This window comes from Leptopilina heterotoma, unplaced genomic scaffold, assembly GCF_015476425.1.
Source record: "Leptopilina heterotoma isolate Lh14 unplaced genomic scaffold, ASM1547642v1 Lhet_114, whole genome shotgun sequence".
NCBI classification, from domain to species: Eukaryota; Metazoa; Arthropoda; class Insecta; order Hymenoptera; family Figitidae; genus Leptopilina; species Leptopilina heterotoma.
In genome coordinates this window covers 4,942,965-4,960,175 of record NW_025110833.1, presented here as the reverse complement: position 1 = coordinate 4,960,175, position 17,211 = coordinate 4,942,965, and the positions used below count along the sequence as shown (strand labels likewise).

Sequence of the window (17,211 nt, the reverse complement as noted above, 5' to 3'; positions counted from 1 at the left end):
TAGAATTGTCTTGCATTGACTTTTGAGTTAGCATTTTATGAACGGGAGGCGATCTGTAATTAAAATTAACGAATAAGATAAAAAATAAAAGTAGAATTAAAATAGAAGGAATAAAATAAAAAAATTAAAGTAGAATTAAAATAGAACAAAAAAAATAGAAGTAGAGAATTAAAATAGAAAGAATAGTATACAAAAATAAAAGTAACATTAAAATACAACGACTTTAAAATAAATAGAAATTGAATATTAAAAATAATAAAAAAATTAATATTAAAATCGAATCAATAAATATTAATGTCGATGCATTTGTCGTTTAATTTTCTCAGGAAGTTGACATTTAGTGCCAGCAATTAATTTTCTCACTGATTGCTTCGAAATACGATAATTAATTTCATTAAAATTCATTGTTCCAAGCGCAATTTTTTGATAACGATTCGTTGCCACCCAAAGTTCTTCCTCAGCTTGTCTCGTTGACGGTGGAATCACTTTGACTCCACTTGCAAACTGAAGCGTCTCGTCATTTTGTGCGACAATTTCCTGAAAAGGTTATTTTTTCACTTTTAAAACATTTTTTTAATCTTTACTCAAAACAAACAAAAATTCAATAAATAAAAATTAATTAATTAAATCTTCATCAACTTAGTGATGACCGTTTATTTTTTAATATTAGTTAATTTATAAGGCTTTTCGGTCACATTTTTTTATGATTAATTTTTTATATTATTAATTAATTAAATTCAATTAAATAAATTAAATAATTTAAATAAATGATGATATTGAATAATAAAATACTATATTAAATAATAATTATTGATTATATTAATTAATTTATTATTAATTTATCATTTTTTAAAATTATTATTATTATTAACAACGAATTTAAAAAAGTGGAAGATTTAAATTCTCACAATATTTTCCGCTGTCAAATCCGTGTACTGATTCCAGCATGCAATTGCAATTTGACCAGTGAGACCAAAAAATAGTGTCGCCTCTGAACTGAATGCCTGCGCTGTCGATTGACTCGGTAGAACATTGGTGAAATTATAATAAACTAATGGCTGATCGAATTTTGTTTGCATAATGTCATTCACTCGTGATGCATAAAATGAGCGCGATGCAAATGGACGAAAAACGAGATATTGTGGATTGTTGCCAATTTTTGGCGACAATGCCATACCAAATAGTCCATCGTTCAATGTGAAAGTTTCGCCAGCAATTGTTGAATCCGATAAATTTGGAAATGGTTCCGGTTGAAAGTAGGGACCATCCAAACGCCACATGTATGGTAACTCTACAACTATTAGTCCATGTCCTATTACGTCGGCTATAAAAACCTGAGAAAACAATTTTTTTAATTATTAAAATTAATTAATTATAAATTAATTTTTATATTTTTATATAGTTTATATTTAATATTAAAAATGCAGAAATTAAAATTTATTAAAATATCGCTCGCGGTAGGAATCGAACCCCCGATTTTCACGTTTATATCCAAGAGCTATTTTTAGTGTATTAAAAAAATACTAATAATAATAAATATAAATAAAAAAAAATAAATATAAAGATAAATAATAAATAATAATAATAGGTATAATAATATAAATATAATATATAATATAATAATAATATAATATATATATATATATATATATATATATATAAAAATAATAATTTAATTAATTAAACATTTTAATTATTCAAACTCCATTATTTAAAAAAAAAACTTAAAGAAATTTTTCAAAAGAATTTAATTATTTACAAAATTTGCAAAAAAAAAAAAAAAAAAAAAAAAATAATCTTGTATTATTCCGTATTACGGCGTATTATTGCGTATTACTGCGTATTATCGTGTATTATTGCGTATTACTCCGTATTACTGCGTATTATCGTGAATTATCGCGTATTGTATTACTGCGTATTATCGTGTATTATTGCGTATTACTGCGTATTATCGCGTATTACTGCGTATTATCGCGTATTATCGTGTATTATTCCGTATTACTGCGTATTATCGTGTATTATCGTGTATTATTCCGTATTATCGTGTATTATTTCGTATTACGGCGTATTATCGCGTATTATTCCGTATTACTGCGTATTATCGCGTATTACTCCGTATTACTGCGTATTACTGCGTATTATCGTGTATTATTGCGTATTACTGCGTATTATCGTGTATTATTGTGTATTATCGTGTATTATTTCGTATTATTGCGTATTATTGCGTATTACTGCGTATTATCGTGTATTATCGCGTATTACTGCGTATTACTGCGTATTATCGTGTATTATCGTGTATTACTGCGTATTATCGCGTATTACTCCGTATTACTGCGTATTACTGCGTATTACTGCGTATTACTGCGTATTATCGTGTATTATTGCGTATTATCGTGTATTATTGTGTATTATCGTGTATTATTTCGTATTATTGCGTATTATTGCGTATTACTGCGTATTATCGTGTATTATCGCGTATTACTGCGTATTACTGCGTATTATCGTGTATTATTCCGTATTACTGCGTATTATCGTGTATTATCGTGTATTATTCCGTATTATCGTGTATTATTTCGTATTACGGCGTATTATCGCGTATTATTGCGTATTATCGCGTATTATCGTGTATTATTGTGTATTATTCCGTATTATCGCGTATTATCGTGTATTATTGTGTATTATTCCGTATTATTTCGTGTATTATTCCGTATTATCGCGTATTACTGCGTATTATCGTGTATTATTGCGTATTATTGCGTATTACTGCGTATTATCGTGTATTATTCCGTATTATCGTGTATTATTGTGTATTATTCCGTATTATTTCGTGTTATTTCGTATTTTTCCGTATTATTTGGTATTGCTTCGTATTATTCCGTATTATTCCATATTTTTTCGTATGTTTCCGTATTATTTCGTATTTTTTTTTTATTTATAAAAACAATTGGGATTTTTACAATTTTACTTTTTATTATTTATTATTGTTGACATTATAATTTTTATTAATTTTTTTTTTCTTGTAAATATTTATAGTAAACAACTTACTCTTGACTTTTCACAACGTTCGCCCTCGGTTTGAACAATTGGCGTTATTAAAAGTCCCTGATGAGTTTGTGAATTTTGTGATATTCGATCCTGTATTTTCACTCTGTGAATTAATTTATTTGTGGTTAAATTAAAAACTAACAATTGCGCCGAACACACTTGTTCGTCATCGATCACTCCATTATCTAATACCCACAATCTATTGCACTTATCAATCTAAAAGAAAGAACCAAAATTTTTAATTAATTTTCTTTTTTTTAATTTCTTTTTTGCTGAAAAATAATTCTAAACGAGATCAGAAAATTTACGAGTTTGAATAGAAATAAATTTAATAAATTATAAAATAAATAAAAATAGTGAAAGTAATGAATAACAAATGATGAATAATAAATAAGAAATAAAAAGGAAAATAAAAAATAATAAAATAAATAGAATTGAAACAAAAAATAGTAAATAAATAAAAACCAAAAAATAATAAAAAAATGAAAAAGAAATAAAAAGTAATAAATGAAAGCGAAACAAGAAATAAGAAATAAATAAAAAAGAAACAAAAAACAATTAATAAGAAAGGAATAAAGAAAATATAAATTAAAAATAACTATTTAAACAATAATGAATAAAAAAGTAATTAAAATAAATAAATATTTACAGCAACTCTGTAAACGTTAGTGATACTATCACAATCTCCTTGTTTAAACCACGACCAATCAGGATATGGTTTCAATAAAGGACCTCCCTGTCCTTTTTGATTTGAAACAACTCCCAAACTTGCTGGAACACCTTTTCTTTTTACAATAGTGACAAATGTTCTTCCATCTAAAAAAAATAAAAGTAAATAAATTTTAGTAGTTTAATAATTAATTATTAATTTTTTCAGCATTAAGTAATAATTAATTAAAAATATTACTAATAATATTAATAATTAGTAATTTTCGGTAATTAATTAGTTTAATAAATATAAAATAAAATGTCAGAAAAAGAATGAAATATTTTGAATTAATTATGAAAAGGAAAATCGAGTTAATTGCAAATGGCGGAGTTTATTAATCGTGCAGGTTCGTGTCAGCGTTCACGATACGAACCAAGGACGAACATTCACGAACCATTCCAGTAAAGCGGGGGATAATTTTTATATTAGCAAAGAAAAATACAAAAATTAATTTCTAATTTTAGTTACATTAATTATTGGACTTAAATTATTTTTTCCAGTAGTAAATAAAAATAAAGTAATTAAATAAAATAGAAAATAAAAAATAAAATTTAAAATAAAAAAATAAAATGCAAACTAAATAAAAAAAGAAAATTAATTTGAAAATGGAATAAACAATTAAATTAAAAATAAAATACGAAATAAAATATAAATAGTGAAATAAATAAACGTAATAAATGTAAATTAAAATGATAAATTCATCAACTCACCTGCGGATCGATCGACGTCAATAAGAATCGGATTTCTTAAATCGTAATTTCCAGTTCTAATGGCGTCATCCCTAGCATCCGATGAATTCCACACATAATCAATATAATTCCATTCGTAAATGACATTCATTTTTTCCGCAAATGCCATTGTTAGAAAAAAAATTTGCCAAAGCAAAGCCAAAATTTTTAATGAATACATATTTATATTTTTATTATAATTTTTTCCTATATATACGCCACGTTCCAAGGTGTCGAGCAGAACTGCGAGATTGTACAATAAAGAATATTTTAATACAGAAAAAAATCAGTAATTATTATTATCATCACAGAAAGGAAGGAAATAGACCAAAGAGTTTCCTGCTTCACGCATAATAATTATATATGATTAATCTCGAAAGTATATTTTTATATGCATATATATGGTGGTGATAATTCTAAATACCAAAAAGCGCTTATCCATTCCTCTCTCCAAATTGGTCTCATTTTATTATTAATAATTTTTTAATATTTATTAACTACTTTTTAAATAAGTTTTTAATAATTATTTTATAATTTTTTTTAATAACTTTTTTAGTAATTATTTAATAATTATTTAATAATTATTCAATAATTTTTTTATTATTTTAAGGAATAAAAAAAATTTCTAATTCGAAAAATATGGAAATAACAATAAATAAATTATTACTTACAAAATGTTTTTACAAAAAATTATTTTGCCTTTTTCTTTTGTCTCTTTGGAAAATTTCCAAGAAAATAATCTTATGAGCGTTCAAATAATATGACACGACAGAAATGAATATTATTTTATAATAGTACATACATGATCGAATGGTTCACAAAGATATCTGAAAAAAATACTTTGTCGACACAACTTTTAGTAATGTACGTGAATATTTTAATGAGCGAAAGAAAAAATTTTAAAATTCATTAAAGTAAGTAAATAAAATTATGCACAATATTAAAAGATATCAGTGATAAACTTCAAATTGTTAAATAACATATTTTAAAGTAATAAAACAAAACTTGTTTTTTAACAATTTTTTTATGACGTCCGCACGCATCATTTGAAACTCAGAAAAAATTACAAAATTTATTAAAATATTTAGAATAAAAATAAAGTAAAGAAACAAAATACAATGTGTAGTTTAATTTAATAATTTTGTTTAAACTTTTTATTGAAAACTATTTTTATTATTTTTTTATTTTAAATAAATAAATAATGATTAAAGAATAAAAATGAACAATGAATAATTAAATAATTAATAACTTTTAATTTAATAATAGGTAATAATAATATAATAATTTTATTAATTAATAATAAATAATAAAATAAATAATTAATTAATTAATAACAAACAATAAGTAATTAATAAAAAATAATAAACAATAAAAAAATTGTACTAATAACAACTTATAAATTTTATCTAAATAAAAAATAAAAAAAATGGAAATTACAAAATTGCAAATAAAAAGTTCCTAAATAAAATTTTTTTAAACTGCAATACAGATTTCTGTAATGCAGACATGCAGTAACCATTGCCGTAAAACAGGCGTTTGTTTATTTTTATTTGTTTTTTCTTTTTAGTAATCAATAGAATATTTAAATTAATTTGTTTAATAATAATATAATTAAGTCATTTTTTTGTCATTTTTGGATTAATTGAATTAGGAATCAAATTAGTTAAATTAAGAATAAAATTAGTTAAATTCATAATTAAATTAGTTAAATTCAGAATTAAATTTGTTAAATTCAGAATTAAATTTGTTAAATTGAAAAGTAAATTAGTTACATTAAGAATTAAAAAAAATTATTTATTTATTAATTGATTTAAGAATTTAATTAATTCAATTAAAATTCAACTATAAAGAAAACACCAAATATTGAAAAAAATACTATTTTATTATACAATAATTGATTAATTACACCAACAATAATTTAGTAAGTTTGACGCTTATAAAAAATGTATAATTAAAAAAAAATTGTAAAAAAAATTAAATTATCCTTTTGATGAAAACTCTTATAAAATATTTCCCTACAATATGGAACAATTACAAAATTATACAAAGTACGGAATTTTTCCACAATGAAACTTATTATTTTTACTGAAATATCATTTTTTTCGTAACGAAACGTTGTAAAATTTGTTACTGCCAAAAATCGTCGCAATCTTTCAGTGTCATAAAAAAAATTCTACTCTATATTTTTAATCGCATTCGATTTATTTTTCTCTGCGCAACAATTATTCAAAAATCATTCGAGATTAAAAATTGAATAACTCGTTTTGATTTCGTCGTCATAAAAAAAATTAGTCTCTCTCGCTCTCTTTGCACTTGAAAAAAAATTAGCACTTACAGAAAAAAATCATTTAGTTGAAAATTTTTTCTGTCAACAAAACTTGACTGATAAAAGAATTATTTTGTCGAGACAAAAAGAAACGAATTATTCTGCCAAGACAAAAAAAAAAGGATTAGTTTGGCAAGACAAAAAGAGGAATTATTTTGTCAAAATAAACAAAAAGGAATTATTTTGTCAAGACAAAAAGAAGAATTATTTTGCCAAAACAAAAGAAATTGAATTATTTTGTCAAAATAATCGAGACGAAATTTTTTTTCAGAATAAATATTTTCTTTCTCTCATTTCACAAGCCTCCTCTCTCTCTCTCTCTCTTTCTCTCATCATCCATGATCAATATAATAACTATAAAAAGCAGGCCATTTAACAAAACTGTGAATATATTTTGTGTCTCCCATGTACCGCGAGAAGTATGATGGATCATAATGATACTGATGATGATGATGATGATAATAAGGAAATGAAAAATCATCGAAATCGAAATGAAAATCGTGACTAGGAAAATGATGAAACCAGAAACTTGTACTTGTCTGGTGGAATTTTGATGCGAATGGCTCCTCCTCGCGGTACCACGACCTTCAGCTGGGGAAATTGATTGGCTCAAAATTTTTATTTAAAATTGATGGTCGAGTTGAAATTTTTGTGGAATGATGATAATGATGATGTGGTGGAGGATAATAATTATTGTTATTATTATTGTGGAATGTGCAATCGCATTTAGTGCCACGAACCAGTTCATCGATGTATGCCGCTTGAATACGAAAATTCGTCTCATTTGGATGCAATGAACCGCTCATGTATCTTTGAAACGACGACGTTAATACCCAAAGTTCCTGTCGACCTGATTCGTTCGTTACCACCTAAAATGTAATTCGAAAAAATTCTTTTACCAATTTTACGTAAATGAAAAATATAAATAAAAAAATAAATATAAATAAATATAAATAAATAAAATATAATTAAATATAGATAATTAAATAAATAAAAAATATAAAAAAATATTACATTAATTAATTATATAATAATTTTACCTTAACGCCAGAAGGAAATTGTAAAGTGTCACCATCAACAGCGACAGTTTCCATATTGAGACCACCAAATTCTGGATATTCTCGACTGTTCCAACATCCAATTGCCAAATCGGACATTAAACCATAAAATAAAACACCATTTCGATCCATTGCTTCCGCCGCTGACTGTGAACTTCTTTCCATTTTAAATGGTTTAAAGGCCCTTGGAACTGCTTCCGCATGTTCGTGAAATAAACTAAAATTTCTACAAAAGAAAAGAGAATTAAAGTTTTTAATTTTTTTACCTTTGGATTTAATTTTATTATTTAATGTATTTTATTTATTTATTTATTTCACTTTGGAAATTTAATTTCTATAAAAAATTTTTTACTTAAAATTTATTTAATTCTTTTGAATTTTATTAATTCATTTATTGAATTTATATTATTTACGATTTATTAAAATATTGTAATAATTAAAATTGGAATTAAGCTATTTTTTATTATTGTATAAATAAATAATTATTACAATACTATACAAACAATAATAAATAAAATTATTTATTAAATTATTTCAATAAAATTATTTATTGTTCAAAATAAACAAAAATTTAATAATATTATGAATCGCAAATTGTTTTATAATAATATATATTTCGTTTTATATATATTTTTTTTTTGTATTTTTCCGTTTTATATTTTACGGACCTTGAAAATAATTATAATGGTGAAAGGACTTAAAAGAAAATTCTATGGATTAACCTTGTGGTCTGACTTTTTTTTCCCTTAAAAACAAACATATATATCTATAAATGCTTTCTAAAAGTTTAACACATTTTTACATCACTCATTATTCTTCTAATTTTTTTCCGCGCTCTCAGTTATTTCTTTTTTGCGATGATATAATCTTATTGATACACATTTTTCCATTTTTTCTGCATAGAATTCTTTTTCCATTGAAATTATATAAGTATAATATTATATATTAATAAAATTAATTTGTTAAATAGATGAGAAAATTAAATTAAATGTTTACGAATTTTTGATTTAATTTTCCGAATTTTGAAATTTTGAATTTAAATTGTATTCTACTGTAAACAATAATAATAATAATAATAATATTTTATTTAAAATATTTTTTTTTATTATTATTATTATTATTTTTCAACAAAGTTAGTCTTCCATTTTTTGCAGTTTTATTAAAATTTTAACAATAATTATTGTTTGTTAAATAAATAATAGTCAAGCAATCGGTTATTAAGTTGATAATAAAATAAATTCTAAAAGAAAAAAATATTAAAAACTCCGAAAAGGAAAATTGATAAAAGGTACTAAAATAATAATCAAAGAAAAAAATACTAAAAGAAAAAATATAAAAAAATGCTAAAACGAACAATAATAAAATTAATATTGAAAGAAAAAACAATAAAAAAATACAATAAGAAAAAATGATAAAAAATATTAAAAGAATAAATAAAAAATATTAAATAAATAAAATATTAAAAGAATAACAATATAGTAATTATTTAATAATAATAAATATAAAATAAAATTTTAACAATAATATAGTGGGTATTTATTTAAATAATTAATTAATAATTATTCTTTTTGTTAAATACAATTTTTATTTGTTTAAATTTATTTCGAATTCTTTTTGTTAAAAATTTTTTTCAAATTTTTCAAATTCTTTTTCTTTGATTTGATTTTTTATTTTTGTTAAATTAAATTAAATTTGATTTTGTTAAATTTTAATTTCTTTATTTTTAATTTTTGTAGAAAAATTCTTTATTAAAAAAAAATGAGTTCAAAATTGTTATCATCTGACAAAATATACCTGATAATAGAAGTGGAAACTCTCGATTCAATTTGACTTGCAAGCGAATGAAAGTAGAGAATTCTGTCGCCGTCAGACGTCAATGGTCCCAATGCAAGACCCAATATTCCGTCCATTAAATCAAATGTTTCATTTTTAATGTGAAATGTCCCGTGCATTGGATATGGATAAAAGAGTTTATTATAAATTTTCCACGATCTCTGCTGTCGATGATCGTAAACAATTAATGCAAATGACGTGACATCGGCAATATAGACAAATGTATCGCGACATTTTCCATTTACTGGTCTCACATCAATTGCAGGCGTGACAAATAATGAATCATCCTTATATTGTCCCTTTGGAAATCTATAGCGACTCAATAATTTATTTGTATCGAGGGAGAACGATAGAATTTGCGGTGGACATTTTCTATGTTCGCCCATTACGCCCGTGTCCAAAATCCAAATTCTCCTGCAATCATCGATCTGGAAAAAAAATTGATAATTTTTAATTATACTTAAAATTTTAATATTTATTCGTTTTTTATTATTGTTTCAATTTTTTTCCTAGAGTAAAAAAATGATTTTTGTTTTTATTATTTATTATAGCTTGTTTTATTTTAGAAGAATTTTTTTTTGAGTTAATAATAAATTGTTATTTACTTATTAATTTATTTGTTTATTCAATATTTAACGGAATAAAAATTCTTTCTATAATGTAAACGAAAATTAATAAATTATTAATAAAAGATAAGAATTGAAAATTATTAAATTTAAATATGTATAATTCTTATTATTATTTACATTAAATTTCAATTATTAGTTAATCAATAATTATTAAAAAAAACACTATTAAATAATAATATGAAAACTATTAAATTAAAATTATTGAAAAATTCTAGTATCGTTTTTTTTTATTTTAGTAAAATATGTCTAACTATTTTAGAAGAAAAAAAAGAAAGAAAACGAGAAACAGTTAAATGTATTTAATTTGGTATGCATGGTTTGCAATTAAATAGATTTAAAGACGGCGAGAATATTTATGAATGAGGAATAAATTTGTGCAGAAACCTGTACTCTGTAGACGCTTATGATGCCTTCGCAATTTTCCAAGGTATTCCACGACCAATCTGGATAAGGTGCTATTACTGGATTATTTTCCTCTGATAAGGCGTCAGTAACATATCCCAGTGTCATTGGCACGCCTTTTTGAAATCTTGGAATGGCAACAAATATCACTGGACCGTAATTACCTGCATGGAAATTATTTCAAATCAATTAGTTCTGAGAGGAGAATATTTTTTCTTTTACCAGCACACATTTTCTGAGATGAGAGAATTTTTTATCTTTTCATTTTTTTATTTTTGGATATTTTGTTTTCAATCTTTGTATCGTTAGTTTTAATTTTTTTTTCTTCTTAATTGCAGTTAATAATAATTTTTGTTTTTTAATTAATAACAAAAAAAATACTAAAAGAAAAAACAATAAATAATAAAAAATACCAAAAGAATAAGTAAAGAAAAAAAAATACTAAATGAAAAATTTTTTTAAAATATTAAAACGAGCAATAATAAAAAATACTAAAAGAAAAAATATTAAAAAATACTAAACCAAACAATAATAAAAAAAAATACTGAAAGGAAAAACAATAAAAAACCAGAAGAAGAAATAATAAAAAATACTAAAACGAACAATATAATAAAAAATACTAAAACGAACAATAATAAAAAATACTAAAAGAATATAAGTAAAAAAAATACTAAAAGAAAAAATATTTAAAAAATACCAAAATAAAAAATACTAGAAGAATAAATAATCTAAAAATTTGACCAAATTAAAATTATTATACAAATAAATTTATATTGCAAAATATAATAAAATTAACAAAAAAAAAAAGAAAATTTGAAATAGTTTTCGAATATTATCATTTTAACATTAAATAATATAATGTTCACCTCCATAATCGACATCAACATCAATTGGCACAGGATTCCCGGGTATAAAATCGCCAATTAAAATTGCATTTTCCCTTGCTTGATTATTTGGAAAAGCAAATTCCAACGCCTTCCAAGAATACACGCCTCTCAGTTTATTCACTGTTGATTGTGATTTGATGGCAATTGGCGAAAAAACCAGAAAAACAATTTGCAAAGTCCACTGAAGTGTTTTTTGCATTTTTCACACGATTTCTGCAAATGAAAACAAATAAACAAAATTAGCAAAAAAATTCTATCTAATAAATATTATATACGAAACGAAAAAATAGTAACAAAAATACTAAAAGAATAAATAATCTTAAAAAAAATCTAAACCACTAGAAGAATAAATAAACTAATAAACTTAATTATTATTAGAATAGAATTATTATTAAATAAAATCAGGAATTATTATTAACAAACAATATAACAAAAGAAAAAATAATAAAAAAATACTAAAAGAAGAAATAGACTAAAAAAATTAATTATTATTAGAATAGAATTATTATTAATGAATAATATAAAAAAAGGAAAAATAGTAGATAGATTTATTCAATGATTAGATAGAACAAAGGGAAAAATAGTAAAAAGTACTAAAAGAACAAATAAACTAAAAATAAATGAACTATTCATAGAATTTCTATTCTAATTTCTAATAATAATTAATTTATTTTTATTGTAAAATTAATAATATAATAATTCTTATTATTAAATAAAATAGGAATTATTATTATTAATTACTTTTTGTGAATAAATGACAAAATATTAATTATTAATAACTACATTAAATTAATTAAATTAAGTAAAATTAAGGTAAATTAAAAATTAAAATAATTATTAATGAATAAATATTAAATTTTTAATTATAAATTTCAGGTTAATTTTGCTGAAAATTCTCCCAATGAGTTTTTTTTGAGATCAGACGAAATTAAATTATGAATTATTATCTACTATAATAATTATAATTGACAAAAAAACAAAAAATTATTTTTTTTATTTTTATTATTTTTATAATAATTTATATAAATATTTCTAAAAAAAACGTCACATGCCTCAGAGAATGGCACCCCCACCCACTTCCCCTTTTTTTTGCTACCTGTCCACATAACATGTGCGCAGATAATTTATGATTTGTTGTAAAGCATTTAACAATCTGTTTTGTGTTTCATTTTTGCATATAAGAGAACCTATGCGCATATTATATGCAATCGGTAAAATATAATAATTGCGCTCGTTAAAAAATGGAAAAAAGTATTATAAAAGTCCTATAGAATTTTACATATATATAGTCTTATAAATGGGCTGTATATATAAAGATGATGAGGGGGGAGGAAAAAAAATAGAAAAACATTTAGAGAAGAAAAAAAAGGACTTTAGTCTCTTAGAAATTGTAAAAAGATGCATGTCAAGGTGCAAGTGAAAAATGGTAACATGTAACATTATATACAAAGGAGGACATAACATTCTTTTGCATTTTTTCTATGACAAATTTTCTGAGTCAGTTTTTTTTTTTATTTCAAGTTTAAAACAATTTTCTTCCATTGTTTTTAATTGCCCTGCCAATTTAAATGGGATAATTTTAGATCAATAGTGCAGTTTTCCAATAGTAATTTTTGATTTTATTTTTTTTAATTTTTTTTTTTAATTTAAATTTTTTTTTATTTTTAATTTTAATTTTTTCGATTTTCTATTTTTTTTCTATTATTATTTATTTGCAAGAAGCAATTGCAAATATTTAATTTAAAAATAGTTTTTTTTCCTTTGTCTATAAAGGACAATCGCGTAATCTTCATCAAAAATGCGTCTATTTCCCATAAATCGCTGATATTTTTTTTCTCTCCTTTTCTTCATATTATATATGACACACCAGAGATTCATGAATAATGTACTACAATAGAAAATCTTGATAATTTTTATCTTACAACTTTCTTGTTTTGGAACAACATTTACTTTTAAAGCACCCTATAAAATTTTAGTTTTTTTAATTTACATTCAAAAGAAAGAGAAAAAAAAACATAAACACACAATAAAACTATCATTTCAACAATAACAATAACCATTTAAAGTAACGGTGTGTTTAAAATAAGCAGGTACTTAATTTTTTTTTTTTTATTGAAAAAATAAAAATGAAAAAATTGCATATAAACAATGTAATTATAATAAATTTACAGTAAATATTTATCTTTTACTGAAAAGAATTTTTTATTGCGCAATTTTCATGGTTTAGAATCAATGCCGAATGATACATTTTGTTCTCTCAATAAAGAAAGATTTAAAATGTTTAGGTTTTTTTTTTTAATACTAATTAGTTAATTAATAATGCAATTTAATTGATAATAGTTTGTTAATATTGTAAATCTGTAATTGTAAGTAGTAAAGAGTTAATTGATAATACTAATTAGTTTATTAATTTTATTCTTATTTTTTTCACATGAAGGTTAAAAAATTAATTTAATTAGTTAAGAATTCTGAATTTAAATCCCCTAATTATTAATTTTACCCTTTTTTCATATGAAGGTTAAAAATTAATTTAATCAAGAATTTCAACTGAATTTGAATCCCTTATTCAATTAATTTCGGATTATTATAAAAACAAATTGTTAAATTAATTAAGAGATTATAAAAAATATCTTGTGCTGTATTTAAAAATTTCATTTCTTTCTCCAATTTTATTCTTTTTAAGGGCATTTCGAACATGACGTCATTATAGTTCAAATGCCCTTAAAATATTAATATATTTATTATTTAAAAATTATAATATAAAAATTTACGTTCGTCAGATTTATATTTATGATTTTCTAAATAAAGAAATAAATATAATTAAATGAAAAATATTATTTTGTTTGTCTCAATAATAAAAAATTGTGAAAGGGAAAATTATTTATTAAATATCATAAAAAAAGGTTCTAGCGCAGTTAAAATTAAAATGTCATACTTAATAATTTCTTAGCTGTAATTGCTTGTCAACTATAATTGTTTAAATGTCACTCAAATCAATAAAAGTACACTGCAGTGTAATTATTCACTTTTTGATAAGATTTATGACAAGAAATTAATAGATTTTTACGCAATAAACTCCCGTTTTATAAGTAAACGATCAATATAAAACATTAACGATAAATAATATAATATTTTAAATCTGTCGAAAGAAAATTTTTAGTTATTATATTTTTATTATTATAAATGATAAAAACTATTTTTTCTCGAAACATTTTGATTATTTATAATATATAATAATAATATAATACCTAAAAATTTTCTAATAAAAACTATTTTTTTCTCAAAACATTTATACATTTATTTATTCCATTTAAACGGGGAAAATTTTTCTATATTTTTATTTATTTTAGATTTGAAAAATTTATTATTTTTATTTTATTTAAAAATTTTGTTCTCCGTCAGTTTAGACGGAGGAAAATTTTTCTCTATTTTTATTTATTTCAGTTTAAAAATTTATTTCTTTTATTCCTTTTATTTTATTTAAAAATTTTATTCCCAGTTAATTTAGACAGGAAAAATTTTTTTCTATTTATATTTATTTTAGTCTAGAAAAATTTATTCCTTTTTTCATTTTCATTCTTTAAAAAATAAAAATATTCCCCTTGGAAACTAAGTCTAACATAATATAAAAATATAAAATAAAAATTCAACAATAAAAAAAAATTAGTGGCAAAAATATTTATCGAAAGAAAATTTAGCCGAATTTGTTTGGCAAATTACTATCAAGGTAATTATTAAAAAAAAAAATAACAAAATAAATTAAAATCGATAGAAATCTTTTGTACCTAAGAACGTTATCTAAACGGAAATCTCAATTTGTTTCTTTTTTTATTTATTTATTTTTTTGTTGATGATTTTGTGTCTAATGATGGTGAATCAATAGTGCGCAACAATAATCTTCTTTGTTGGGATCTATGTCGTAAATAGTATTCAAATTTTTCTCTTCCTTTTTTTAAGCATCAAAGAGAGGACACTTTCACTGGCACTGCACTAAAACTAACGATTGGCAAAATTTATTTATTCTTTTTTTTATTTTCACAAGTTTTTTTTCCTTTTTTTGATGGGAAAAAAATTTTTTATTTAATTGTTTTTATCATGATTGTTGATTTTAAATGGAACGACTCGTTTCAATGAGGCGCTCCAACCGGCAAGACGGTTAAAGTGAGACTGCGATTTGGACAAGTTTTAAACGAGCAAAATCTCACTGGTCTAACTGTATTCGACACTGTTTCCTCAGGAAAAGATTCTGAATTACATCATTTTCCATAATTATTATTTATCTATTATTAATTATTATAAATTATTATTATAACTATTATTATAAATTATTATAAATAAATAATTAGTTACAATAATTAATAATAGATTGTTAATTAAATTATTTAGTTATTAATGAAATTATTATTATCAATTAATAATTTAACAATATTTATTCTTATTTATTTAGTTGAAATAAACCTTTTTTATATATTCTAATTAAAATTGTCTCGTTTTTATTTTTAAATAAATAAATAAGAAAAAACAAAATTATTTTAATATTTAATATACATTTAACTACCTATATTATATAATATTTATTACATTATTATTATTTTTAATTATTTTAAAATATTTTAAATATTCATTCCGAATAAATTTAAATGAAATATAAAATTACGTTAATATCATTTTAGTGAATACGATTTTGATTTAGAAAACAGAAAGTTTTCCTTGTCCTTTTTTGAGTTTATCACTTTTTTTATATATATTTGCCGCTATTATTTTTTTTTACTTTTGCAAATTTTTTTAATTATCAAAAAATTGTGATTTTAAAAAATCAAAACTTAGTGAGTGTAAAAATTATTTCCACAAGTTATGAACAACGAAACCGTTAAAGTTACGCTTCGAAGTTTAATGTTTTTATTTTTCATAATTAGATCATTCACTTTTTGTAATAATTATTTGTCTCTATTCGCTTCTAGTTTCAATTAAATCGAATTTTTTTAAAGACAATTGTAATTTGTTATTTTAATTAAAACGAATTACAAGTTTCAATTAAGCAAAAAAATGAATTGAAAGAAAAAAAAATTATTAAAAATTTTAAATAGGAAAAATAGTTATTTTTGAGTAGTTAACTAAGTGATAATTAATTAGATATCACCTGATTAATAATTAATTAGCTAATATCTAATTAACTATTAAATTAACCATTATCTAATGAATACTAACTAAAACTATTAATTAGACATTAATTAGCTAATAATTAGCTAATATCTACTTAATTATTAATTAACTATTATTCAATTAAATATTAATTAGTTATTGAATATAATTAATTGAATGTAATTAAATGCTTAACTCATTAATTAATTAACGTAATTAAGAGAAAAATCAAACTGATTCCTTATTTAGTCCAGTTTTTAGTTTCCTTTTGCTATTCTCTTGAAATGAAAAAAATATTACGTTGGTCGTGAATATTTGTTCTCGAGACTTTTTCAATTATGTAATATACATTGCAAGAAATTTTCTGAGAAAAAATTTGTTCAAATCACTGGAAAGGTGTAACAAAATTTTAGGAAGAAAATATACAATTACAACTCTGTTGCGAGTTTTAT

The 17,211-nt window shown here is 22.1% G+C and overlaps 1 protein-coding gene across 1 annotated transcript; it reads right to left on the bottom strand.

The window, feature by feature from the left end:
* Positions 1-171: 171 nt before the first annotated feature.
* LOC122508201 lies at positions 172-15,773 on the bottom strand. The gene is made up of 11 exons (XM_043621401.1): positions 15,403-15,773; positions 11,597-11,830; positions 10,713-10,894; positions 9,661-10,127; positions 7,849-8,092; positions 7,401-7,677; positions 4,465-4,725; positions 3,695-3,861; positions 3,046-3,261; positions 909-1,334; positions 172-537 (listed from the first exon to the last, which is right to left on the bottom strand). Exons 2-11 carry the CDS (start codon positions 11,814-11,816, stop codon positions 292-294), a joined length of 2,706 nt encoding a protein of 901 aa, XP_043477336.1. The 5' UTR covers positions 11,817-11,830; positions 15,403-15,773; the 3' UTR covers positions 172-291.
* Between the last annotated feature and the right edge of the window lie 1,438 nt (positions 15,774-17,211).

Excerpts from the sequence above, each read along its gene's own strand:
- LOC122508201 (XM_043621401.1), bottom strand. The coding sequence starts at position 11,816 with ATGCAAAAAACACTTCAGTGGACTTTGCAAATTGTTTTTCTGGTTTTT. Across the intron at positions 8,093-9,660 it reads GTTTCCACTTCTATTATCAG|AAATTTTAGTTTATTTCACG; the intron begins GTATATTTTGTC and ends TTTCTTTTGTAG. Across the intron at positions 3,262-3,694 it reads CTAACGTTTACAGAGTTGCT|ATTGATAAGTGCAATAGATT; the intron begins GTAAATATTTAT and ends TCTTTCTTTTAG.